General features: G+C 46.1%; 1 protein-coding gene and 3 long non-coding RNA genes across 5 annotated transcripts in view; 2 read left to right on the forward strand and 2 right to left on the reverse strand.

Annotated features, from left to right (window-relative positions):
• Window positions 1–5,785: 5,785 nt before the first annotated feature.
• LOC112494492 lies at window positions 5,786–8,364 on the reverse strand. The gene is made up of 4 exons (XR_003059972.1): window positions 8,084–8,364; window positions 7,460–8,012; window positions 6,137–7,380; window positions 5,786–6,084 (listed from the first exon to the last, which is right to left on the reverse strand). It is a non-coding gene; the product is annotated as an uncharacterized LOC112494492 (long non-coding RNA).
• Window positions 8,365–9,659: 1,295 nt separating this feature from the next.
• Window positions 9,660–12,949, forward strand: LOC107268649. 2 transcript variants are annotated; one of them, XR_003059971.1, is made up of 5 exons: window positions 9,660–10,915; window positions 11,015–11,087; window positions 11,155–11,397; window positions 11,515–11,752; window positions 11,828–12,949. It is a non-coding gene; the product is annotated as an uncharacterized LOC107268649 (long non-coding RNA). The 2 variants fall into 2 exon arrangements; XR_001537907.2 differs by having other exon boundaries at window positions 11,515–11,747.
• A 2,922-nt stretch (window positions 12,950–15,871) lies between these two features.
• Window positions 15,872–17,779, forward strand: LOC112494493. The gene is made up of 3 exons (XR_003059973.1): window positions 15,872–16,199; window positions 16,288–16,505; window positions 17,186–17,779. It is a non-coding gene; the product is annotated as an uncharacterized LOC112494493 (long non-coding RNA).
• Window positions 17,780–20,407: 2,628 nt separating this feature from the next.
• LOC107268715 (homeotic protein empty spiracles) overlaps window positions 20,408–25,592 on the reverse strand; it is a 19,080-nt gene continuing 13,895 nt past the window's right edge. Inside the window, exon 3 of the mRNA XM_015741754.2 lies at window positions 20,408–22,137. Within this exon, the coding sequence (XP_015597240.1) occupies window positions 21,916–22,137 (222 nt within the window). The 3' untranslated portion in view covers window positions 20,408–21,915. The remainder of the gene's footprint in view (window positions 22,138–25,592) is intronic.

Consider the following 25,592-nt stretch of genomic DNA (forward strand, 5'->3'; position numbering starts at 1 on the left):
GATTCCAATGAAATTTCCAATGGTCTTAATAACCCACGTCTCACGCTCTTAACCCTTTTTCTTACCTTCTGTACTCAACCACTATGAATCTTTACACTTGTCTTTTTTTTTTATTTCGTTATACCGATTCAAGTACGTCCAGTTGACTGACAATCAGTGGATAGTAGGCGACCAGGACCAGCATTCTGTACTCGTAAAGTGCATCTTTTTTTTTTAGATTAAATGCCTTTTTGAATGAGAGCCACTGCAGCGCACTCTGGTATCATTTAACTTGGTTAGGGGACGATGGTGCGTGCGAGTGATGGGTATAAGGTTGTAAAGGATCCGTGCGAGACATTAATATTACCAACGTAAGGACCTCGGACTGGATATATTCTGTACAGTATAAACTGACCTGTACGTATATACATATGTTATATGTAGTATAAAGTAACCTGTATACAGGTATACTAGCCTGTATATATACTGTATATAACAGTACGTATGGATCTTTGACTATTTTCATAGGGTCGTAACGAACTTTTTTAAACCTCTCGAGTGTCACACATGTCGAAAATCCTAAAACTGATCAAGAGTATCGCATGTCCATACATGGGCATTGTAAAAAAAACTGTTTTGATTTTTACGAAGCTTGGTTCACCAAGGTTTCTGAGGTCGCTGAATCCGAATTTGAACTAAGATTTTCAAAATTCAAAATGACGAATTTAACGTGGACCTCGAAAAAATCCAATAATTTTTGTATATTCGGTCGCAATCAGATGCGAAATTTTGAATTTTGAAAATCCGAGGTCAGATTCGGAATCAGCGACCTTGAAAACTTTGGGACAAGAAATTTTATGAAAATCTGCTAACTTTAATCTTTTCCGATACTCATGATCCAATTTTTGAATATTAGCGTGATATTCAAGGGGTTAAGCACTTTTATGGTTCAAGTATAAAAATATCAAATATCAAAAGGTATTCCAAATTTGAGCACTTAATTAGGTGACGGTAAATCTCTATCGAGGAATTCCAGTGGGATTCGAATCGTATTAAAGTAGCAATGAAAAAAAAGTTAAAAGTGCAGGTGTTGCAACTTACGTTCGTTCTTATTACAAGGACTGTCGATGATTTCGTGTGACTTTAATCCAAAGTTATTTTCGGCAAGATCGTTATTATCGGTTCGAAACGCGCGATTTCTGCTCGGCCGAAGCGTTAACACGTCAGCGCGCTCGACGGCGCCCAAATGGGTGGGTTACCGGTTCTTACTTACATACATCCTATACCAATATGCCGGGAGGCGATCGCTCGCGGAATAATCACGTGGAATTTGTACGCGTACTTTTTCTTCCCACGTGAATGCGAGTCGCGACGGAAATTCGTGCGATAAAATTTGTCGCGCATAAACCGACCCTTTGGATCCGTGGTTGTAAATCGTAGCGAAAAACAAAAAAAAAAAAGTTCGGCAAAAAAATTACTCGACTGTAGCACCGTTCGGGCCTGATCGTACAGGCCGATTTCCATGAGCCCCGATTTTGCCGCTTCTATAAAACTAAACAGTCCCATCTTCTTCTCATTCCAGCACCATACGAAAGACGCCTATACGAAAGACGCGTGCTGCTCCCAGAACTCCCTTTAAAGTTCCATCGCACCGAACGAAAGGGACTCGTGGTGCTGCTTAGGAATTCAAAGATTTCTAGCCTCGTTGAAAAATTCGAGAGATTCTTTCTCCCTTTTGAAAGAATATACATGCATATATACACCTTTATAAGGAAGGAAGAATAAGGCATCCTGGTCCACGCCTTGAAAAATATGAGGTTCCGTAGTCGCAGCAGCGAATGGTCTGCTGCCCCGGGGGATTAGGAAGATCTAACTGTAGTAGAACTTAGTCGGGATTAAGGCGGTATTAAAATTAACCAGCGGTTAACTGACTTTCGTTCACTTCTAAACGTCTGCGTAAGCCCCCGAGTTAAATGGGACTTCCGTACCGCCTCCCACGGGCCCCTGGAAAACTCGAGGACAAAGTTAACTGGATAATTTTCTTTAGCTTCCTTAAATACCCGTCCTCGTGAAAGAGGCTCGCGCGTTTACAAACTTTGACATTTCTTCGTTAAGCTGTTTGCTCCTCGTATGGTGGTTGCCTCCTTGGTTGTTGCGGTCACCCGCAGATTATCACTTGCCCGCCCACTCGTAAACCCTCGTTCCTCCGATGTATCTTCTATGGGGGATGACGGCCTCAGGATACTTTCTCATGGGGTTGGTCGTACAGTCTCTAGGTATCTCATTGAAACCATCTGCCACGAACGTACAGTCTCAAGAACGTAGTTTCAGACTGTGGTAAAATTTTTTTTTAAAATTTGCAAATAATCACTGCGAATGTATAATGACTCGGTGAAAAATTCCACGCGCAAAATTTCACGCTTTGCAATCTCAATGGAGTAATGCGAGGGGACCGAGAGGAAGATGAAGCGGAAGATTAAGGGTTCGAGAGCCAAGAGGAAAGGATGCGCTGAAATATTCGCGAGTCTCGTTGCTCCACCCACTTCCTGACATTTTAACAAACAGCGCCGCGCCCAGAGCGGATAATTATTTTTGCGGAGGGTTGCGATCGTTCGCGTCTTCATTTATTCGCTCGTTCCTTGCGCCATTCTTGGTTTGGCAGGTTGCCTCTTCTTAACCTGCCTCCGGGGCCGTGAGGGGTTGCGGCCGGAGATCTCGCTTCGGAAACGCGTAGGGCTCGAAGGCGTGGTGTCAGTCAGCGTTTTAAATCACTTCCACTCGAAGAATATCCAGCCTTTATTACACCGTGGCTCACACCCACGTCTTTTGATCCACGCTGCTTCATTTGCATCGGATCGAAGAGCCCGAAACATATTATGTTTATTCAGCTCCACCAGTCCCCTTCATACTCCCCGTGATCGCCGTGTAATTCCGGTATAGTAAAACTGCTGGACAATTTTGTAGCAAACTTCTTAGGAACTATTGGCGGGGATACTGTACAGTGCGTATACTTGAAAACGATTTGATTCTTATAACTGTTCACGGATTTCCTTCTTTTCACAAATCCTTAAAACTCTACACGTACTCGGCGTGTAATTCAGTATGGGGTATGCGTCGGGGTGGGATATGAACTTGGCATAAGAACGTAGAGCGCGTACGGGACGATGAAAAAGGATAAAGCAAAGCATAGAGAAAACCAATATGAAATTATCCTCACGCGAGCCAGCTCGAAATTGCAGGTAATAAAGAGCCGATAAACAAATGAAGCAATGCGATGCAAGAAATGCTTAAGAGGAGCAGGGAACAGCTCGAGAAACGCGAACGAATGGGGTTGAGGAACAGGATTAAAGAGATGAAAAAGCAGGTGCGGGGGAAAGGGGGGCAGAGGGTGTGTTACGTAAAACAAATATCCAAGTTAATACGCAAGTGGGATACAGCCATACGTACAGCGTTGCTATGAACGCTGGTGTCTACGAAGATCGTTGCCAAGGTAACCATTCCGAAGCAGAAAGATCGAGAGACTAAGTATTGTCCTAAAAAATGAATTGTTCCACTAGAAAAATAAATTTCTCTCGCCATCGAATCCCAACGTTAATTCTGAATATTAGGTGAATCATCGTTAAGTGAAAATAAAAATAATATAAATCAAATATGCAAATAAATTGGATCAGTTTTAGGAAGAGCTTGCCAAATTATTCATTCCTGCGAAATTATTAAGGATTTGAGTGAAGACTGGGAAAAAGGTGTATATATCCTTTCGGCAGCTAGGGTAATCAAATGATGGAACCTGCATGGTTGATCGAATGCAATTCTAGTAGATTCAACGGATAGCGTGAGGTTGCATCGGTAATCCGTTAATTAATTAACCGTTAGAGTCATCAGCACGCGATCCACGGTACTTCTGCATCCGAAGAGCTGCTGGTCAGCAGTTTTACTGCGCTCAGGTGGAACCAAGATGGCCGCCATCTACAGCTCCGACGATTGAGTGGGGGTAATGACGCTCATCACCCGACAGTGTTTTGCTATACCAACATCGCCTGCTCCGAGAGCCACGAAGAGATTTGATCTCATCTGCGATAGGAAGACCCTCTCTCCTTACCCATTCCTTTCTTTCTTTCTTCGTCTTATATTATATATACGTGTATATAACATATGCTCTCTTTCTCTTTCACTTGACACAACGCATAGCCCCCTTGTGACCCTCTCTCGTAACTTCGCTATCTGCTCTTGTGCTATGTTCTTGTTGGTTATGTTACATCGTTCCGTGCTATATTGGCTTTCTTGATCGGTTGATCTTGTAGAACAGTCTCATGAAAATGCAGATGAAACGAAATGGAATAACAGATAGACATTGTTGCTCCTTATCGGAAAAATGAATTACAGTGCATATCATATCGTGGTTTGGAAGTTATGTGAAACAAAATTTTTTTGGAAACTTCATTTCGACAAAAATATTTGCATATACGCTTTTCACTGGATACTCCGAGTGTGTGACGTATTACACGTAGGTAACGCATAGAGAATGGCAAACGTGAACTTGTAATTATATTATAAATTCAAAGATGGCAGATACGGTGGTTGGAAGTTGCGAAGTTTGGTGGTTGCGAATTGCAAAGTGCAAAAGGAACTGGGAAGAGGAGCCTTGGGCTACCAGAGAATTTCATGTATGCGTGTAGATAAGAAGAGTGTTGGATGGTTACTACTGAGAATTGGAGGTTAGGTCGGTTAAACGAATTTAAATGAACGGTCCAATGAAGGACCGAAGTGTAAGAAGTAGTAAGGTTGGTAGGTGGGTACGGAGGATGTCATGGAGGTGAATTTGAAACGTATAAGAAAACAAAGGAGCATCGCCAGATGATGCACGAGGTGTGTTTAGGCGCGCGATAGTGACGTGCTGCACCGAGTTCAGCACCACGGGAGCCGTTTGGTCCTGGTCCGTCTCACTCGCCGGTACCCTGACGCTGCTCGTGCCCTCTTCGTCGCTTCCTAACAAGACTGGGATAGAGCCGTCAAAGCCGCAGGAGGGCCGCGGTGCCTGGGAGACCCCCCGCTGGCCGCCATCTTGGCTTTTATTAACGAGAAAGGAGTTCCTCCAGGGATCACGAGGAAGGGGATCAACCTGGTGGAGTTCAGTAGGCTTTCCAAGGAGTGCGACAGAATTCATTAGAAGTCCTCCAGCTAATGACTACGGTGGCTGCCCGGATGGCTCCTTGACCCCCTGCCTAAGATCCTCGTACCCAGGACGTCCTGAACTTCTCTTCAGATTCGCTCGGCCAAATTTCAGGATCATCAGGATCATCAAACAAATCAAACAAAAGTGATCATCAGGGTGCCGTGGATGCTCGCATTGTTCGACGTCACAGGTATACGCACGAGGTGGACGCGCGTGGGCGCACTCGTCTCTTTAACGTTTCGCATAAATTCACAATGGAAGGAGTACTTCTCCAATTTCCCCGTAGTAAACGTCAAGCGAATAAAAGTCAGTCGCGTAAAACGGCGCGGATGGGCAGCGCGCGGACGTGGCACCACGAAACGACGGGTTCCTCGAGACGCAGAGTCCAGTTAATAAAGCGGGTCGTATTTTAAATCCGAATTAACATAATACTCGTACGCCCTATAATTGCGGCCTAATGCCCGGTGTAGCCCGCGTGTGGACGGGGCTTAATGGGGCCCATAAGCAGCGGGATAAATAAATAATCAGATTCATTGTGCGAGCCGGTGCGCAGCCCTAACCAGAAAGGCATTTATCTTGGCTGACACTGTGTTTATTAAAAATAATGACTCGAGAGCTCCGGCTCACCCCTACTGCCCCACACCTTTCCTCCCTCCTTCTCCTCTTTCATCCTCTTCTTCTTCTCCTTCGAGTTCATCCTATTCCAGCTCCTCCTTCGCAGCCTCCTTTTTCTCAATCTTCTCCTTCGCTCGTCCTTACACTTGCTTTTATTTTATCCTGCTTCGCTACGTCTTTTCTGCTTCTTACGTTCACTTCGTCTTAAACGCAAACCTTCCCCGATGAATTCGAACACTTGGAGCCGTTAGTGACTCCCACTCTCGTTAGTAGCGCCATTGAACCACGATACACGCCCTCCGCCTCGTCTTCTGAATCTATGGAGAGGATTAATGAAAAATTTTGTCCAACTTGACACACGGACCTTACCTCAATCTTCCGAGTAATCCATTGTTATGCCAAGGACGTTGATACTGGTACTCCTAGGGATGTTCCTTTGAGTAACAGATGCAGAGTTTGCTTAACCACCAAACACCTCTTCATCAACATTCCACACCAGGTCCGAAATCTCGGAGGGAACGAGCCAGTCCAGCTATTCAGAAGAAGTGCGGACCGGCCATAAGTCAGACCCCAAATAACTGTTAAGTTTCAAAAACAAAAGGTAATTTGTTCGCCGAACACGTCCCTAACAGGCAGCCCTTCAGCATCTCTTCAGCATCCCCACGCAACGGTACCAAGCAATCGGGAGATCTCCCCAAGGATAGCAGAGCCTTCTTATCGTACTCTTCGTCCTCTGTGGCTTCTCCTCTGCATTCAACCCCCTTCGTCGCCATTTCACGGAAACCTATCACATTAGGGACATCTGGACTCTGATAGTGGTAGTGTTCTGAGACCCGCTTCAAAGTCAGACTTAAACTTTAACCCCTGAATTTAACTCTAGTTAACCCAACCATATCCTTATCCACCCTGCCCCAGGACATCCTAATAGCCTTAATAGGTCCTGACATTTTTTCTAACTAAAAAAAAAAGACTTTTTCTCTCAAGCCTAAGGCCAGCAAAGAGTAGCACGACGTGAATCATGAATCATCATTCCATGGTGATATCTAACAGAAATGATTAGACACTATCGAAGAGGGGATGGTTTATCGAAACGGCGTTGTTCTGAACATATAATTAACTGAAAACATCTACCACTGGCAGAACGCTCGTTACCAAACGATTGTTAATAACTGAGTAATGATAGGGCCATCAATTCGTGGCCGATGGGCGAAAACAATTGGCCGCACAGGTGATCCGAGTCCTGATCTATCCTCGGGGGCAACGAAACTAAGCCAACGCCTGCCGGGTTGGCAGCCATGCAGCTCGTCGTCCTGAGCTTCGAGACGCTCGGACGGACACGGCCAACAAATGGTCTTGGCGGTATAGATCCCTATCTTAGGAGTGGTATATTTATGTGAAGCTCGTGTAGGTAATATACCAAGAGCCGGCCCCGACTAAACTCGGCTACGTCCAATTCTAACCACCCTACTGCCTTCCAGGACTCGTTTCTTCTTGCTTCTCTTCTAACTCGCTACATCCCCGACGCGCTCCTTCGCCTCCACGCGATCCTCTTCCTTACATTCTGGATCGGGTTACGCCTGTCCACGGCATCCTCCTTCATTCCCTCGTCTAACCTGGATAACGGGACATGGTCAGAATTTTTTAGAAAAATGCAGAAACTCCAATTCATCTTGTCAAAACTGTTGATCTTACCGTCAGACTTTAAAGGATGCTCCATATGTATGAGACTTTGGGTACAGGCCACATGGTCCTGGCTGATACGTATAGTTTAGGTACGTACCCACAGGTACAGTACGTTTAGAGAGGTAGAAGGGAGGTCATTGAAAGAGGTAAAAAGGGAGCAAAAGGTAACGAAGAGAAGACGTCTTACTCCCGATGGTGGTACCTGGCACTCTGGTTCAAGTGAAGAGGGAGGATACGGGAGGAGAGAGGAACAGGGTTAGGTTAGGTAAGGAAGGAAAAGGGAGAGACGCAGGAGAGGGCACAAGTGGTATAATCGTGATAAGCAGGTGATAGATGCCCTTCGGGCCCCACTGCCGGCCCTGGCACAGACAATGGCTATTTGTTTCTGCCTCGGATACTTCCCCTCGCACGCCCTCACCAACATCTTCTTGACCCCCCCCCCATCCTCCATCCACCTTTGGGTCCATCTTACGGGTTCCTCAGCTCTCATGCGCTCAACGGTGAGACTCCGTCCGGGCCCAATGGAGACCACTCTTCGGGTGTAGACCCCTTCTGGCTTCGGCTAAATCACATCGACAGATAATCACAACTTAATTTACCCCCAGCTGTGAAGTCATAGTAGCCCGTAGTTACCGTCGAGTCACCAGGACCAGCATCAGCGCTTACAGTATAGTAGATGCTTTATACGGTAGAGTGCCGAAGAACTTGAGGAACATGCTACGGGAGCCATTGCCCATTCATTGTATGCAGATGGAGCCAGTGTCGCAGGGCTGGGAATGAACTTCTAAGAGGTATCTTGGAACAGGTATGATATATGTATATATGCGACATATGTGCAGCCATACTTCGATGACAAGGGACTCCATTTTCCGGGTCCCTTTGGGCTACCGATTTTACACGATAGCGTCTTCTTGGATTTTCTATTAGAATTTTTAGGAACACCTTGTGTAATCAGGATTATGGATTCTTGAATTCCTTAGCGTATGTAATTAATGGAACCATTCTTACCTGTCACTTTTTATACTGTTTGTGTGTTACTTTATTTTAATCCACCATGCTGCCAACGTAAGAGGATTCATTGGTTGGGTCGATAAACATTCTTTATCTCAGAGGATCTCGATCAAGACGTTTACGTGCTCGTCTTCTACGTGGCTCGGATCCTCTTCCTTACTCTCTCTCTCTCTCTCTCTCTCTCTTTCTTTCGAAATAAATAGACTCCCTCCACGTCCACTTTCCTCGGGTCAGCACCTCATGTCGTGGAGTCACGTCGGCCAGGGTACGGACCCCCTTACTTCTTCTCGCGGCAACAGAGATATCAGATTTCCCGCGGGCCTCAAGGAAATAATTGTCTCCTTAAAGACATCAGCACGCTGGACACTCATTTCGACGGATTTCCGAGGAATGGCTGTGGACTAAGGACTTTATTAAAGAATGATCGGACAGCGAGATATATCTAGATTCCAAGAAGCCTCACGTCCTTCTAATAACCTGATGATGCTTAGATATGACGTGTATGGGATTGCGTTATTAATTAGTCACTTGATTATTGCCCTAAGCTCGAAGTTACAATACCGTACGATATATATATATATACAAGTCATGGATATATAATGTGCCTATATAGATACGTGATAAAGTCGATTTAATCTCACTGCTCGTAATCAATGAATTCCTTCTGATTTCCCTGGGGAATTCCAGGGCACTTGGCTCGGGTCAACTCGTGAACACGAATAGGTAATCGATCACCGATTGGAAATTGAGGTTATCCGCACCTGGGAGAATTTTAATTTAGAGCAGCGGATTTTCCGTCTTCAGTCAGAGCGCACGGAGGTGATTTCACTGTCTATCGCCGGTGAGGACGATGAAATCGCGCCGCCGTCGGTCAATTAAGGATCGCGGCCAATTCAGAGCGGGGGCTATTTTAATGAGATTATTAATCTCAATCACGGAATTGACTTTGGGTCTGGACTCGGAACGATTTCACACGGTTCCCCGCCGCGGTGATACGTATAAAACGAACCTAGTGGTAGATACGTGCCTGGCACACGGTACTCACAAGCACGCCTATTTTAATATATCAATCACTCGGCCGAGTCAAGGCGGCCGTCATTAAAATTCATTTGCCGCCGATTCAGCCGCCCGTAGTCCGGACTTGCGCTAATCATTACAACGATTTAATCCGGCTTTAATTTGATCGCTCTCTACGTTCGAACGTTACACTTTGCGCATGCGCGATACCGACCAAGCACACGCGCACGAGCGCCACCCATCGTCTCCCGCGGCACTTCGTTCGCTACGAACTTATCCTTCGTCTTGTGTACCTTTCGGGCGTTCGCGCGCGCCACAATCGACGCACAATGGATCCCGATGATTAATGATGATTGGCCGTGGACCCGTTAATGACGCAGTGACTTGACGGATCCGCTAACTAGCCCTTTGAGTAGAGTCTCGAGCCTCGAGCCTTTTTGTGCGGCATCCGCGACTGGCGCACCCTCTACAACATAACCCTACCTGTCTGACAGCCTTTGGATTTTCAATTTGTGTCTCGTGCGTAACTAGCTACTCAACTTGTAAGTAAATAGACACGTACACCACTTGGCAGTGCTCCTTTATAATCTCTCTTCTATCCTCAATGATATTTAACATATATTTATAAATTCCCATAACACATGGAACAATTGAGAGCCCCTGATTGTACGGAGGCACATGACGACTCTATCAGGCCCCAGGGCGTATATACCTACTACGTAGGCAGGTTAGGCTCACTTCGGACCCCATAACCGCGTTATCCCTTATTTAAATACACACCCACTACCATCACCAGAGATATTACCTTACTCGTAATCCTACCTGCGAGCACTCGAGACACGGAGAACAAAAGGGACACGGCTGAAATCGGTGTGCACGCGAAGGAATAGGAGAATTGAACTGAGAGTGACCAATGAAGAATAAGAGAATAACAGAGAGACTAGAAAAGATAGTAGCGAAGCTACAGTGAATAAGAGGTACCTCACGAGTATCCAGATATACAACCATGGTAGATGCTTTACCGTTTACACGCTAGAGAGCCCAGGCATCAACGCTGCAGGAGTGCAGGAGTGTCGGAGAGAGAAGAGGAACTATACCAGGAGTACGCGACGTCAGGACTCTCGCCTCTGTCGAGCCACCATGTATTATTTATGAACGAGCGCGAATATTGACCAAAATGGCCGGGGCGAACATTGTTTTATTAATCTAATCGATCCATAAATATTAAACAGTTGATTTTCGCCAATGCGAATTACCAGCCGTCGACTTAACGATGGTGTAACTATACACAGGGTACGTCTGCCGGGCAGGTTTTGTTAATTGGTATCCCTGGCGAAATTGCTGGGGCGCATGCGCGCCATGCATTTTAATCAACAGGAGGATGAAATCTCGCGAAAGCAAGGACTACCTAAAAATTCAGTGACAGCTATCGTGCAGGTACTTATTATATATATGCATTCAATTATTTCATTGACTTCTATTTCGATCATCGTTATTCGTCTCGTTTAATTTTTATATTTTTTTCGTTTGTTTAAGGTTATCAACAATCACAGTCATTCGACTCTGATCGAGGTGGTAGGACGAGGACGCTGTTAAACACACATTTTAGGTACTCTAACCGCAATGCGCGCTTAACTATAGTTTAGTGGAAGTTAAACCGATGATTATGTTGTCAGGCACGGTGGGTGGAGAGAAAAGTGATCGCTCACCGGCCATACGTGAGCTTCGCTTGTATAGCCCGTACGTGCGCACTCTCCCGAGCCACCAGGACTCTGCCGTAAACGTTACCTACTCTACGCGTGTGCTCGCTGCTATAAGTAAGCCAATTCATCAACATTATCACTGACGGACGTAGTTACCTTGCGACGAGCGGTTCCCAACTACCTGCCATGCTGTAACGCGTCCTCGAGTTCGCCCTGGTACGCATAATCAACAACCTGTGGACTACCGACTCTTCGTTCCTACCATGTGGCCACACTTGAATCTCATTCTCTCTCTCTCTCTCTCTCTCTCTCTCTCTCTCTCTCTCTCTCCAGCTCTCAGCAGCTCTCCCGTCAAGGCACGAGGGACTCGACGTGATGGCCAATCCACGTGGGAACTCCTGAGGAATCGATGGCCCCGCTTTGGAGCCGATAATCACGTCGATAATTATGATATCGAAGCCGTTACGTGCCACAGGGCTGCCACTACGCTCTGCATGGTCTTTTTCGTCTTTTCTTGATCCTTCGTTCTACCAACATACCTGTAATGTCTTATGCTGGGAAAAAAAGTATGGTACAGTAAAGATTATTGTACTGTTTTTCGTTCAATTAGTCCAATGGTGTAAGAAAATATCTTTCTTATTTACAGTCATCTGGTAGTAGTGGAGATTTGCTACGATGGAGACTGATAGCGATACCGAAATCCTACTGCCAATTGGAAGTCACGGTTCACCCATGCGCCGCTAGAGGCGCCTATTTGCCAGTCGACGATCCGGCTGAGATAAGTCCGTAAGAGCAAGTCGCTCGAGTAGGTAACAAGTAACGAGATAACTAGTAATAAGAAGGTAATGACTGCGCGTAGAACGCAAGGCGCAAGAAAGTTGGACGGGAGGCCGTAACTCCGGACGCTTAACCGAACGGTTAACCGTTTTCGTTCGGTAAAATCACCGACGGTTAAATCAACAATGTTGACCAATAGGAAGCGGCGAGACGCAGTAGTGAGGCGCTCCGGTTATTGCTCGTAAAGCGATGAGTTTTTGAACGAGGCGAAAATAAATATTTCGCGATAAGTATATACGCCAAGGTACCAGCGCGGCGTCTCGTCGAATGAACGCCAACCTGGCCTTTATACATTTACTACCATCGACATCAGGGTGCGTTCACAACGTGCTTGTTAGGATGGGCGACAAAAAAATTCGCGACCATCGCACACTCGCCACACGCAAATGGAATCTCCTGGCGACCGAGCGACACGACGGGTTTTCAAGTAAAACGATACTACCACAGTAAATCCATGGTTTCGACGCCATAAATATTTTCTGGATCGACGCGCGAATTACGAATTATCCACCGTTATAGGGAAGGGAATGTTTATGTGATTTTTACTATATATATTTATACATAGTGTCATATATATACATGCATATACCTACATTAGAGACTGTGAATACTGCCTAAGCGCACAGCAAGATGCTCCGTGCGCGTGACGCTGGGCCATTATTTTCGCTCGATGAAACAATTAGTCAGCGACCCAAGCAGCTGTAATTAGACAAAGGATAATTAGCATGAGGTTTTGCTATCTCAGTGTATCTGAACATTGAGCGCGGGACTACTAACTGCATGGCGCAGTATCTATAGGTATCTGAACTAGACAGGAGCATTCGAGTGCGAGCTAATTGGAGGAACCAATTGGAGGTGCGTCTTTACGACGCGAAGATTTGCATAATTTTTTCCTGCGCTTAAAAGAAACAAAATGTAATATGTATGTGTAATAAAGGTGTAACCGATTTTTAAAAACCGTTTAAGACGGCGAACGCTGATACCGGACTAGTCGGTCCGTGACTTTTGAACGGCCGTCGAAGGCTGCCCAATCCCGTTGATATTTCTTTTCTTTGTCTTTTCTGTCTTTCTTTTTCTTTTATTATATCCCCCTAACTCGATTCCTATCCCAGACCACTCGTACCGCAACGAGCTTCCAATTAACCAACAATCCAAAACAATTTGGACGACGCGATCCTATCTCCTCGTACGGGAACGTGTCGTCAGGGGCGTATGTCTTTGTTCGCCACCCGGGACTTGGGCCCATTCCATATGAAGACACCCACGAAGTCCTTCGAGACTAAAGAGACTCGTGTAACAAGATCCGGGTTTTGATATTGTGTCCTTTTTACACCAGGACTTATTCCTGTCATGCGGTGTAGCTGTCCAGGACCCTGTGTACTTGCAGAACCGTAATTTTTCAAAGGATAATAGGGATGCCATGGCATTTTCTACCGCCGCGAATGGCCAGGATAGACACCGGCTACGTAAGTGTATCTACTGGAAAATTGCAAAAGTAAAAAAGAAAAACGGAGGGTAGCAACTTTTTTCGTATGACCACCATGAGCGTAAGGTGCATATCACTAGGGGTCCACCTAGTGATTGGTACTTGAAGGTGGAAGTGGCACCTAAAAAGTTCCCACATGCTGTGCGAATTACTCGACGTGCATACTGAGCATCCTGTTATTCTTGCAGGTTGGAAAATAAGAGCAACCCAAGTATCTACCATCCGTAGGTGGAGCACTTCTGTACTCTATCCCGATAAGCTGAACTCTTTGCACGCTTATTACCCTAATGCCAGTACTTAACACACTGTTGGCTGCACGTATTTGTCGTTTATTTGTCGTCCTACCAACCGGGTGTTCCGTTAACGCTAATTTCCCCAGATGGATATCCCGAGAGTTCATCATGGCGAGGTCAATTTTAAAGCCTCGAAACACAGTACTGTATCCGTTGAAAAATTTGTACATTTATTATTTTTACAATATTTATTAGATTTTTACAAAAAAAAATAAGGAATCGCTCGATCATGTTTTTTCGATGATAATGTAGTTGATTTAAAAAAAGATAACTTTTACTTGATAACAATCAAAGTTCTCTACCCCTGGTATCACCCGGTATACAGAATCCTGGTTTGCGATGCTGCCCCAATGGCGTGGCGTTCTCGGCAGATAATTATCACTAACCATCAGCTATTTGCGAGGAATGGCTGATAATTGCTACGTTGTTCAAGCTCCGCGAGCGATAACCTAGCTACGACTCCTTACGTATCTACGAAGTGACTCCAGAGGTCCGAGGTCCCTTTTTTTACGCCAGCGGGGTCCGTAGTTCCTACGTCTCTCCCATTAAACACCGTCCATTTGCAAACTGATCCAGAAAAAAAATCTATCAATACTGAGTAACTAATAGGATTCATCTAGGAAAGCCTGTATAGTCAGTACTGTCAGTTAATAATTCATGTCACGCAAGGTCTCTTATTATACATAATGCTATATGAACCATAGATACTGATTCGTACCTTGCTTGAAAAGATTTTCAAATCACGCGCCACTTTACTAACCAGAAGTCATCTGCTCAAAGAGTAGAACATTTGCTATTTGAATTTCTTAAAAGTTCCCGCGTAATCATGGTCGCCACCATGGGAGAATGGCTTCTATCAGCCAGGTTACACGGCCGCCCGCGGATAGCTCTCTTATTGCCTTGTAAATTGTAATGGAACACCGGCAATTTAATAATCTCGGCGCATTCACTTAACGCAGTGACGCGAGCGCACATAATATTATTAATGGCGGCGTATATCTCGTAGGATACGCGTCGAGGCGTAAGCGATACAACCAAGCAAGCGTTGGTACAAGCAGGGAAACATAGAACAGGAAAGGTGGCAGCACCGTCGCGGTAAGATATGGCACTGCGCTTCGCTTGAAAACTGGATAGAAAAGGGCTGAATCGAAGTGAGAGGGTTATACGAGCAGTAGTGGAAAGAGTACCATAGATAGGGGACTTACGGGGGCCTTACTCGACAGTCCGGGGGAAGGCAATAAGGTGTAATCAGTTTAATGAATAGTCGCTGCGCGTAATTATGGTGAGCTCGCCACACAGGTTCGCTCACGATGTGGAAGCGAATGGACTGGGCCCAACGCCTGCTTTGCCAAGGGAATAAGGCCCCGATCAAACTTCCACCACTGTTCCCTGCCATCCATTCCATTAGGCTTTGCATACGGATATACGTAGGTCGTGTGTAGTTATATTTCATTTGCTATATATATATGCATATATACACTATCTAGATATCTACTGTTTTGTTTTTGTTTCCCGGGAAATGAGACGAAATAAAACATGGCCGTCGCGGAGCGGGCCTAATCGTATTGGATTGATTCGCGAATCGATCTCGTACCCTTACAACAATGGCAATGCGATCGATTTAAATGAAAGTGAGGAGGGTGGTAGTGACCCGCGAAATTCCCCGTGTGATTGCCACTCGTACTCGAAACCCCACGCAGTATACTAAAGGAAAAATGGCTACGATCAATTTTATGGTACGGATTGTACGCTCGTGTGTAATACTCGTATGGTTGATCGGATACGTAGAATTAGGAACGCTCAGATCCAAATGAAATTGGGGCGAGCAAAAGAGAGAGGGGGAAAAAAGCAGTGAATATAAATAATACAAAATGAAGCTGCGAGTGGATTCAAAATTGTCAAAAGTCTCGAAATTATCAAGATCATGAGAACGGATGAGATGTTCATCCTTGGGGTAAGTAAACAGGAACGGAATATAAGGGAGTATTACGACTGATCAGGATGAGCAAGTCGCAAGACTTCGCTGATCCCTAGGTGTCCCGCAATTTGCTTCCTTGGCAAATCTCAGAAACGAAAGCCTGAATTACACAGTGGAAATTGTTACTGGCAAAGAGTATCAATAGCTCTGAGACTGCGGGTACGTATCTACCTATCTACCTGCCAACCTCCTACATGTAATCCAGGTACTACGCCCCATCCAGTGAGCAACTTCAGCATCGTCTACATGGCACAGCGGCAATGCCTAATAACCAAGTATCATCCGAGAAGTACGTAGCTGAGAATTTCTACGATTCCAGATCCGATCTGGGATCTAATGTGGGCCAGCCACGCGAACCTATCATAACCTGGGCCAACGCGAGGTCTAACCACATGTTTGCCCACGTAACCTCTTCCCGGCTCGGGTAAGCCCTGACATTTGCATTTCTACGAGTGGTAATACCCGGTTGTTCTTCTCCATCGATCGGTAAAAAATCTTTAAAAATATCACAGCAAGCAGGACACAGAGTCCAGCTAACGAAACAACACCGAAAACCAGGTAGCAGTCCCGTACTGGATGATCAGGATCAAGCTGGGACTTTGCCCTGGACCAAATACGTATCCTTAACCACCCACAGGACTTCTTCGGTACCGACCAGCACCTACCCTCTAATGATCGAAGAGGCTGGCTCCGCCTATGGGCACTTTATATGCACTGTGAATATTTACACGTACGTATTGAAATATAGTATATATGCCGATTGAGGTTTTCTCAGGGACTGTGAACCCTTGGGTAGATAACTCTTGTCTCGCGATCCGGTCTTGTACACATGACTCTCTCCAATGAGAGGCAGACTGGGATACAAGTGAGAGAGAAAGAGAGACAGCGTGGAGGTGCGAGATAAAGAGTACCGCTGATACATCCATGCTCGTTGCTACGTGGTGCACCACGCGAGCCAAGTGTGGGGACACGCCTGGCTCCCCACACCCTGGACAATATTGTAAACAAAATGGTACCACTATTTCATTGGTAACCTGACACCCCCAAGCTGAACCCACACGCATCGCCACCACCTTCTTCCCCCTGGACCGTCGATGCTGGTTCCATCTCGCTCCGGTACGTCTTGCGGCAGTCCTATTCCACGTCTCTCTTCCTCATCTCCGACAGCCTCTTCGTCTTCCTGTTAGTAAGGTACCAACTCTGTCTTACCTGTACCGACTAGGACCTGACTGTGGGTACCGACTCGGGACGCTGATTTGAATCCTTCCTCCGGAGGATGGAATTAATGCCAATTGAAATCTTTTGACTTCGGGCTCGCTGGTCTGCATCTTCCTGACCTTAGTTTTACCTCTCCTGACCTCCTCCACTTCTTTCTTGACCTTTTCTTCCTCTCTCTCTTGGTTTTTTTAGCTCCTCATCCAGGATCTGATCAATGCCGTGTCCGTATCCTTGGGAAACTACAGGGACGCTGATGCATCCTGCTCCGGAGTAATAATGGAATGCACCTGTGACTTCCTGCTAAAAACAAACAAGATCAGCCTGCGAATGCAGAGGGAGATCTTCTCGTTCCTGGATGCTGTGATCCTGGGGATCCTGGAGATTGAACGCCCGCGCGCGATCCATTACCTACCTGCGCATATTGCAATGGCCTTTACTTTACAAAGTGCAACAAGCTTCGAGAATTCCACGGCGCCGCTTCCTCTACCTCGTCATCTTCATTCCCAGCCGTCTGTCTACCGAGTAATGGTCTTTTCACATTCGCCACTGGCTAATGGATCACCGTTCCGTTTTACACGCTTGTGCTTCGTTGCTCACTACCTTTGACACGTGGAACAAGATCTTAGCTGATTATTTTCCACGAGTCTGCGTTATACAGGCCCTTTCAAATTTTATTTATCGGTGCGACCGTCATATTTATCTCTGACCAGCTTCCTTTTACGGAGCTCGGTATACCCTTACAAATTAAATCTTGTATGATATAACGTGTCTGGATACCTAATAAGTAGCATCGAATTCTAGAGGTTAATTCAAGTTCGATTTGGAGTTTACGATGCTCGTTACCTAGTCGGACGGTGGTCCAGCCTTTTACGCCGACACAGATTTATCCCGTGGCACACATTCGTAGAAGGTCGTGTTGCAGCGTGTTATTCAAATGTAACAAGGCCTAACTCCACCGACCGTGACACCCTGGCTCTGACTTATCGATGTAACTGGAAATTATAGACAGCCCCTAAAATATTCCAGTACCTATATACGTACTCCACATACCACACTATGGGTGTTGAGGAATTTTTTCTAGCAGACGATTTTTATCATTTTCATGAACACGCTCAAAAACAAAGGGTTTGTCACCTTTTCTTTATAATATGAAATTTTCATCCACCGAGTCTCACACGAGATCACAAATCCAATCCAACACTTTCTACATTTGTCAGACACTTTAGGACCTGCCCCGCATTGTTTTCCTTTCCATTTGAATAGAAACCAGGCTTTAACCAGTGTTTTACACGCGTGGTTCCTGGAAAGAGGTCTCATCTGGGGTCCCGCGCTGCATCCAGCACGGCAGGTATACGCCCGGGCCCGTTTTGCCCATTTCGCCTGTCAGGCCCAATTTGTTGGCCCCAGGACGCTGTGTGCTCTGTTACAGTTTATGGCCGTCATTACCTCGATCGCTCGAGTAGGATTAAACGATTTGTTCGAAGGGGCCAGCCTATTTTATTACGTGGCTGGTCACATTCGATTTGATCATCGCTAGGCCCAATACAGTTAAGACGTAATATTACGTGGAATGTCCAAAAACCTAATAAGGCCCTACATAAAATCTCATACGGTCCATTTTAATCATTTTAAGATCACTCGTTCCAATATGACTCCCACTGATTCATCTTGATAGCCAGCCGATCAAAATGGCTCCTTAAAATCTTAAGTACCTATTACGAGTGTCGCACAGCTATCATAGCTGATAGGTAGGGCCCAACAGACGTCGGACCTACGTGGCTGTTGTACGAGGAGGAAGCGACCGGCTAAAGGAAGTAATAGCATCCAACCTAGTGAATTCCGGGACGACCGAGTCTTCGGACCCGTGTGGATTGTGTGCAGAATGAAGGCAAACTGTGAGGGTAATTTGCAACACTGCCAATTTACATAATCAGCAGTCCTGAACTCCCTGGCCGCAGAGTATCCTCAGTTTCCACCCTCCCCTGAACGCCCGCCCCCTCCCTATCGCCAATCTGAGAAACGCGCCAACCTCAAGCACTCATTGGCGTAAGCATCCGAATGCGTCAGAATTATTCCTTATGTCGGATTCACAGTTTTGCGGTTCGGATCCAAACGCGCCATTGGTACCCAGTGACATATGAAAACGTGCTAATTGTCCCCACGTCCACGTTACTTGAATTTCAATTGATCGACTATCGATCTGACCGTTGCGTCATACCGCCCTGGTTAATCCCATAGTCCTAGTAACGAATACACATGACGTAAAAAGAAATCTATTAATTAATCTTAATTGGGACGAATCCGAGCGTCGCTCGTTCCACCTTGACGTCATCTCTTCCCGTATAAACGGTAATTATCGCTCGCGCCTTGGAATGTCAATCAATTGATTTCGCTCGGGATACGCAGGAAGCTACCTGGAATACGGTATGAGATAGGAAGGTCGTTGCCATATCTTCCTAATAGTCGTTTGGCAACGGACACGACACTTTTGCCAATCGATTTAATAGAGACCTTAAGCCTGGATCGATATACCTTTCGTATACGCAGGTGCGGATCTTCTTTTTTCTTATGCTCCTTTCTTTAAGGTTACTAATTCTTAACGGATTCACATTGAGCACACCAATCACGAATTGGCACATTTCTGCGCGGACGCAATGAACACGCCATTGCCATTTGAGCTTTCGTAATTGCGCAACCCGCCCGACTGTCACTTTGGACGAGGAAAAAATGTTGGGAAGAAAGTCGAGCGACATTAAAGATGGCTTCGAGTTCACGCTTCGGAGGGCGCCTCTCGTGGCTACGAGACGTACCAAATATTTCCAAGGCGTCAAGATTCGGCATCGTCATTAACCGTGATCATCATCATCATCATTAACGTCTCGTCAATAGCATATACAACTACGTACACGGTGTACGTATTGATAATTATTTTACGAAATTTACGATAATTCTTAACGGCGATTGCTTAATGATGTGTATTATTTATTTTTTTACTTACAGTCGGTTCGGCCCTGTTTCTTGGACACGATACGAAATACAACGTAATTAGAGGGAGAATCAGCGATCGCTCTACTGTAATTACTCGCGCTGGACGTAGCGATTATAACGTAATTATACGGAGCAATGCTTCGTGTGTATCGGTGCTGCTGCATGTGGATCAACGTTGCCAACTTCCGAACCGGATTTAATCGTTGGTTCTCACTGAATACGGTTTATCCGACATAAGCGTCAAGAGTAATGGATGAAATTTGAATCTGATTAAATTTTTTTTTTTTTCAAAATTTTTATATCTTTTTTTTATCTATCTACGGTCACACGTATCTCATTCGGCGTGGCATTGGCAATCGTTAAGGATTCAATTTGTACGGCTAGGAAAAGTGGAGGCATTTTTAAATGAGACATGCTGCGAATGCGTATCGTGGAGAGGTGATATAATTTATTTCACTATATCGTTAAAACACGAACTGAATCTTTCGATCTCTTCGGACACTACTTCGTACGTCGAGTAAAATCACATTTCTTATTTACAAAAGTATGTACAGCGTGTGGCAGAGCGAGCGTGTCCTGACGTAGAAATCTGGGAAATTACCTGCGCCATTGTTTAAGGACGTATCGAGACCCGATTCGATTATTGAATTTACCAGGTGACTCGCAGCGAATAAATGTTTCGTGTCTCCAGTAAATGCACAGATTCGCGAATAAGGTCTCGATAGGGGCGGTTCATATATTCTAAATTTTCAATGACGTCAGGACACGCCGCCATTTGCTCTTGGATAATAATTTAATTTAGTACATCTCAGACATCGATCGATAAAGAATACTGCTCGTTTGAAAACAACAACCTAACCTGTAAATATACATCGTACTTACTACACTGGGTTTCAAGTATCAAGTTTGGCACTCACTGTTTAGTTCCCTTTTATACCTATGTACAACCTTCGTTATATAGCTGACATTTTCGACAGGGTCGCTTTATTTTATTATTCTCGTCTCTTCTCTCTCGCTCTCATTCTAGATATATATATATATTTATTTATACTTCTATATTCCTCGTGCTTCTCTCATCGTCCCTTTACCTTCTCACTGGTCGCGTGAAAATTCCCGCAAAACTGGCTAGCAGTCTGTATTGTATTATTTACAAGTATCTAGGGTGGATCGTGTTTTGCGTGTGTGTCTGTGCGTATGGCGAATTATATATGGCAAGATATTAAATGGATATTACGAAGGACCGTCGAGAAGTAGTGGTTAGGCGAAAAAAAAAAAAGTTCATCAGCGGCTGGAAGAATTCCTCAATTCGAATGTCTCCCGCGATGATCCCATATCCGGTGTTCTTGTCCTGCGCTTCTTCCTTGCTTCCGTAGCACCGCTATTTCCGGGCCGGAAACGTAACGACTTAGCGGCGCGTAGACCCGTCTTCGACGGGCAATGGCCACCGTTAACGTGCTTCCTGTAGGGTTTGTTCCCCGCGGTTCCTTGGCAGACGCTACGAGACGGAGGTACCGACGATTCATTTATCTCGTTCGGATCTGGATTTTTTTTGCCGAATATCGCCGAAGGTTCCCGAAGAAAATTTCGTATTTTTGATATTCGGAACCCATCGATAAGATACAAGTATAAATCATTATTTTTTTTTTCGAAATCATAGTGCGAAGGAACATCGATTCGTCCCTTGCTATGGATTCATTTTCGTTCTAACGAAAGCCGCTGATCATCCGGATGCTGGCACCTAGTCCTTTCGACGTCCTTTCTAGGACAGTGCCAAGGGGGTCGTTCGGGCGAAGACGTCCATCCAAGTCTACGGGATCCTTTCCATTGGCGAGGTCATCCGATTCAAGGATGAAGAACGTGTAAATCCTTCTGGAGCAAAAGGACTCCAGGGCTTCTTGATCCTTCCTGGATTAATCCAGGCAAAGAACGTCTAGCTACGCTTCGGATCCGCTCGAGCACTCGTCAGCTTCCGGATCGATGTGTTCCTCTTCTTCGTGATGATAATCTCCAGTCTCCTGCTGCCACTTGCTCACGTGGTGAGTGTTCTTGTTGGTTCCGTTGTTGCCGTTGCCGCCGGATTGCTGTTGCGCCTTGGCCTCCTCCTCCTGCTGCATTCTCTTGTGCTTCGTTCGTCGATTTTGAAACCAGACTTTGACCTGAAATTAAAAAATAAAAAATCATATACTTTATAATCCGCTTTAATTTAACAAGGTCACTTAAACTCCCTGTCGAATAGAGTTCCGCTAAGATCCCGCCATTTTATCCGGAGGCACTTATCTCTCTCCCTTCCCAGCATCCAGCCCAATTTCACGCTCGATCGTTTGGCCCGTCTCAACTACCCCAGAGCTGTATACCGACTCACGGTGCCCAATTCACCCTCGCCAATCCGGGTTCGTGCTTCGCCACAAACGTGGGGCCTGCCAAATTAAGTGGCAACTAGTTAGGGCTCCCCAAAGTGCTCCCTTCGTAAAAGCCACCCCTAAACAGGCTATCCGGTTCCAAGGCTCATCCCCATATAGATACCCTCTCTCTCCTCTCTCTCTCTCTCTCTCTCTGGAAGGGTGACTCCAGTCTCCATTGTCAAAGAATTGACTGCGAGACTCTCGTCGCATTGTATTCGACGTGCACACGCGCTTTTCACGGCTCCTGCCTCTGATCCATGAAAAAAAAAAAAAAGAAAGGGGTGACCTCCCGACGGCAGGGAGTCACGGATGGCAAAGGGGTGAAAGAGAGCCAGCCACGGAGAAGGCAAAGTAAGGAGAGCAAGAGAACTGGGTTATTACAAAGAGAGAAGAACATTATACGTTTTTGAAGCTATCAACGCGTAAAATCAGCATTGTGCCGTTTACGCTCGGTGGATTTAGGGGTCAGGCTTTGTCGGCCGAGTTCGATACTTATATAATCCGGGGAATTCGATGTTTGTCTAACGCACCGTCGGACGTGAACTTAACGAGGCGACGATCAGCGTCCGTCGCGACGCTGCTCGCCGGGTAGCTACGAAAATGGCGGAATATCAATTTCGAATGAACAGCCGAAAAATGCCATACACTCGAAATACATTATTCCGGGTAAATTTGAATATGGGTCTTTTGACGGTCGGTCGATATACCTGAACCTTACCACAGTTTCACCATCCTAAGGGTGCGTTTGAATATTCGAACAAATGATACGGATATCCTACTCGAAGTTTAAGGGTAGCAAATCTGCTAACGAAGCCTTATCGATCGGGTGTTTTCCTTGGGGTGGATTCGCCCAGAGGATTCATGAGGTTTGGATAGGAAGAAGGAACGTAATAGATGTTTCGTGGTGCTTCCCACCCTATCGAATAATCCGTAGGAAACCTTACACCCTTGCGCAAGGGTGAGAGAGAGAGAGAGAGAGAGAGAGAGAGAGAGAGAGAGAGAGAGAGAGAGGCGAAAATCGCAACCCCTTCACGTTGAAACTGCTCCGGCACTTATTGGGTGATTAAGAGGACAAATAGAACAACCCCTTTTACCACCATCCTCCTGTCCTGGGGTTGCTCCTCCTGCTCGTCCTCGTCCTCCCACCCTGGACTCCACTCTGCTCGAGCAACCCTTAACCGGGTATATATACATACCCGTCGCACACTCCAACCCCCTTGTGCTATTTTCTACCCTCCTGCGCATTTGCTTCACTTAATCGAGTTAGCGGCGGCGCCCCATTTGGTAATCACCCTCTGTCCCGAGGGTTGCCATGGCGACGGAGCAGTCCCGCGTTCCGATTGGCGGACATCTCCGCGCTCCTACTGGGGTGCCAGCTTTCCCACCCCTAATGCCGGGAGATGATGGGATTGCAGGCACTGGATGAGCTAGCAGGGTCACCCGGGGGCCTCCCTTCCCTGGATTTACGCTCGGTTTAGCGATAGCGCTAAAACCGAGCAGACGCCCGAATTCAACCCCTAACCCCCTAACACATCATCCCCCCTTCACTTCAGCGTCAACCACCACGAATTATTCCTCTACTTTTCCCATAGTAAACTGAATCGCCCCGAATTGCTTATACACGGTTAGACTCTGCACCCCGTGTCTAATAAAACTACCCCTTACACCATTGCCCCCATCCCACCCCAACTGCCACCCCAAAACATACATTCTCCTATACCAACCGTGTTACCCCGAAACGAATCAAGTATCTGTCACTGTTGCGCCCTTGTAGATTCACGGCAGAGTTCAGGCCGGTTCACGGGAGTTCGCGCGAGTTCACGCCTCGGGCGGCCCGGGGTATCGTTTCGGAATAATCAGCGCGCGCGAGAACGCACGGCTAAAAGGAATATAATGACAAGAGCCGGATCGCCGCCAAATGATAAGGAACCTGCGCTTTGCCAGCGCAGGTTCAGCGCATTTGCAGAACGTTCCCTAAGTACATGCCTAATTGAAGGTGCTCCTGGGATCGGATACCGAAGTGACAGGTAGAGAGAGCCAGAGTACCTTATAGGTGGACGGGCAATGACAGTTGCGGAAAGGCAACGTTGGCGAACAGTCAGGATACAGCCTTGCGCATACACGAGGTACAGCTACGTCACGCAGGAGCATGTGCGTTGAGGTTACGCACGCTAGAGAATAATGGAACGCATCGAGCGCCGTGACCCGGTGTGCATCGATAATCGTCGTATTAATTAATCCGGATTATTAATTAATATTCTAATTACGCAGGAGGCTCTTACTTCGTTTTACTTCCACCCGCCAACCCCATCTCTGTCCCTGGACGCAGTGCCCACCTATATACCTGTACTCGCGACTCGCATCGTATCGGGTTACGTCGGGCCATAACGAGACGAGAAAACGGGGGTTCCCCTCTTGGCACGGACCTAACCTATCGAAGTCTTTATGTCCTCCGTTAAATATAATTACGTTTATTGCCCTGGCCCGGCTACCCTCCGATGCCGATTGGCTCGCTTGCCGTTTTTACGGCCGCGGGAAATTGGATATTCGCTAATGGAAATTAATATCCCCGATACCCGCACGACTATGGATATTCTCGTTGATCGCTATATATACGTATGCGTATATGCCTGTTTTGTCTATACGTCATCTCCTAACTGGCTTTCTTGGTAAAATTTTCCAACGTATCTGGTTGTGATTGTCGTTTATCTTTTTTTGTCTTGCCGGTAACGTAGATCCCTGTTTCTCTTTATCGGCGTGGGTTCTTGTCCGTGCTATTTGGACATACACGTGCCACTGGAAAATGTTCAGTTAATTCGTCCGGATATGAATTTACGGGGAATAGACGTATTTTTTTTTTTATCTGTTTCTCGCTGATTGGGGTTTTCCCACTTTATGATTTTTCTCGCGAATCCACCAATCCAGAAAGAAACCGTCGACGCTAATCCCCTCGGGGCTCGACCGTCACGCTCGAAACATTATTTTTAATCCCCCAGCGATACTCATATCGGCCTGCTAAATAAACCAGTGATATTATTTTTCAATCGCCACCCAATACGACGGTAAGGCACACGTGTACGGCCCTAAGCGTTAGGGGTGTGATATACCAAACGGCAGTCGAGGGGAGTGGGAGTGGCAGAGATATAAAAAAAAAAGTAAATGACACGCACAGGCAAAATAAAGCTTGATAGGCTGTACCACCCACCCCC

This window comes from Cephus cinctus, unplaced genomic scaffold (assembly GCF_000341935.2).
Source record: "Cephus cinctus unplaced genomic scaffold, Ccin1 Ccin1_scaffold0577, whole genome shotgun sequence".
Taxonomy (NCBI): domain Eukaryota; kingdom Metazoa; phylum Arthropoda; class Insecta; order Hymenoptera; family Cephidae; genus Cephus; species Cephus cinctus.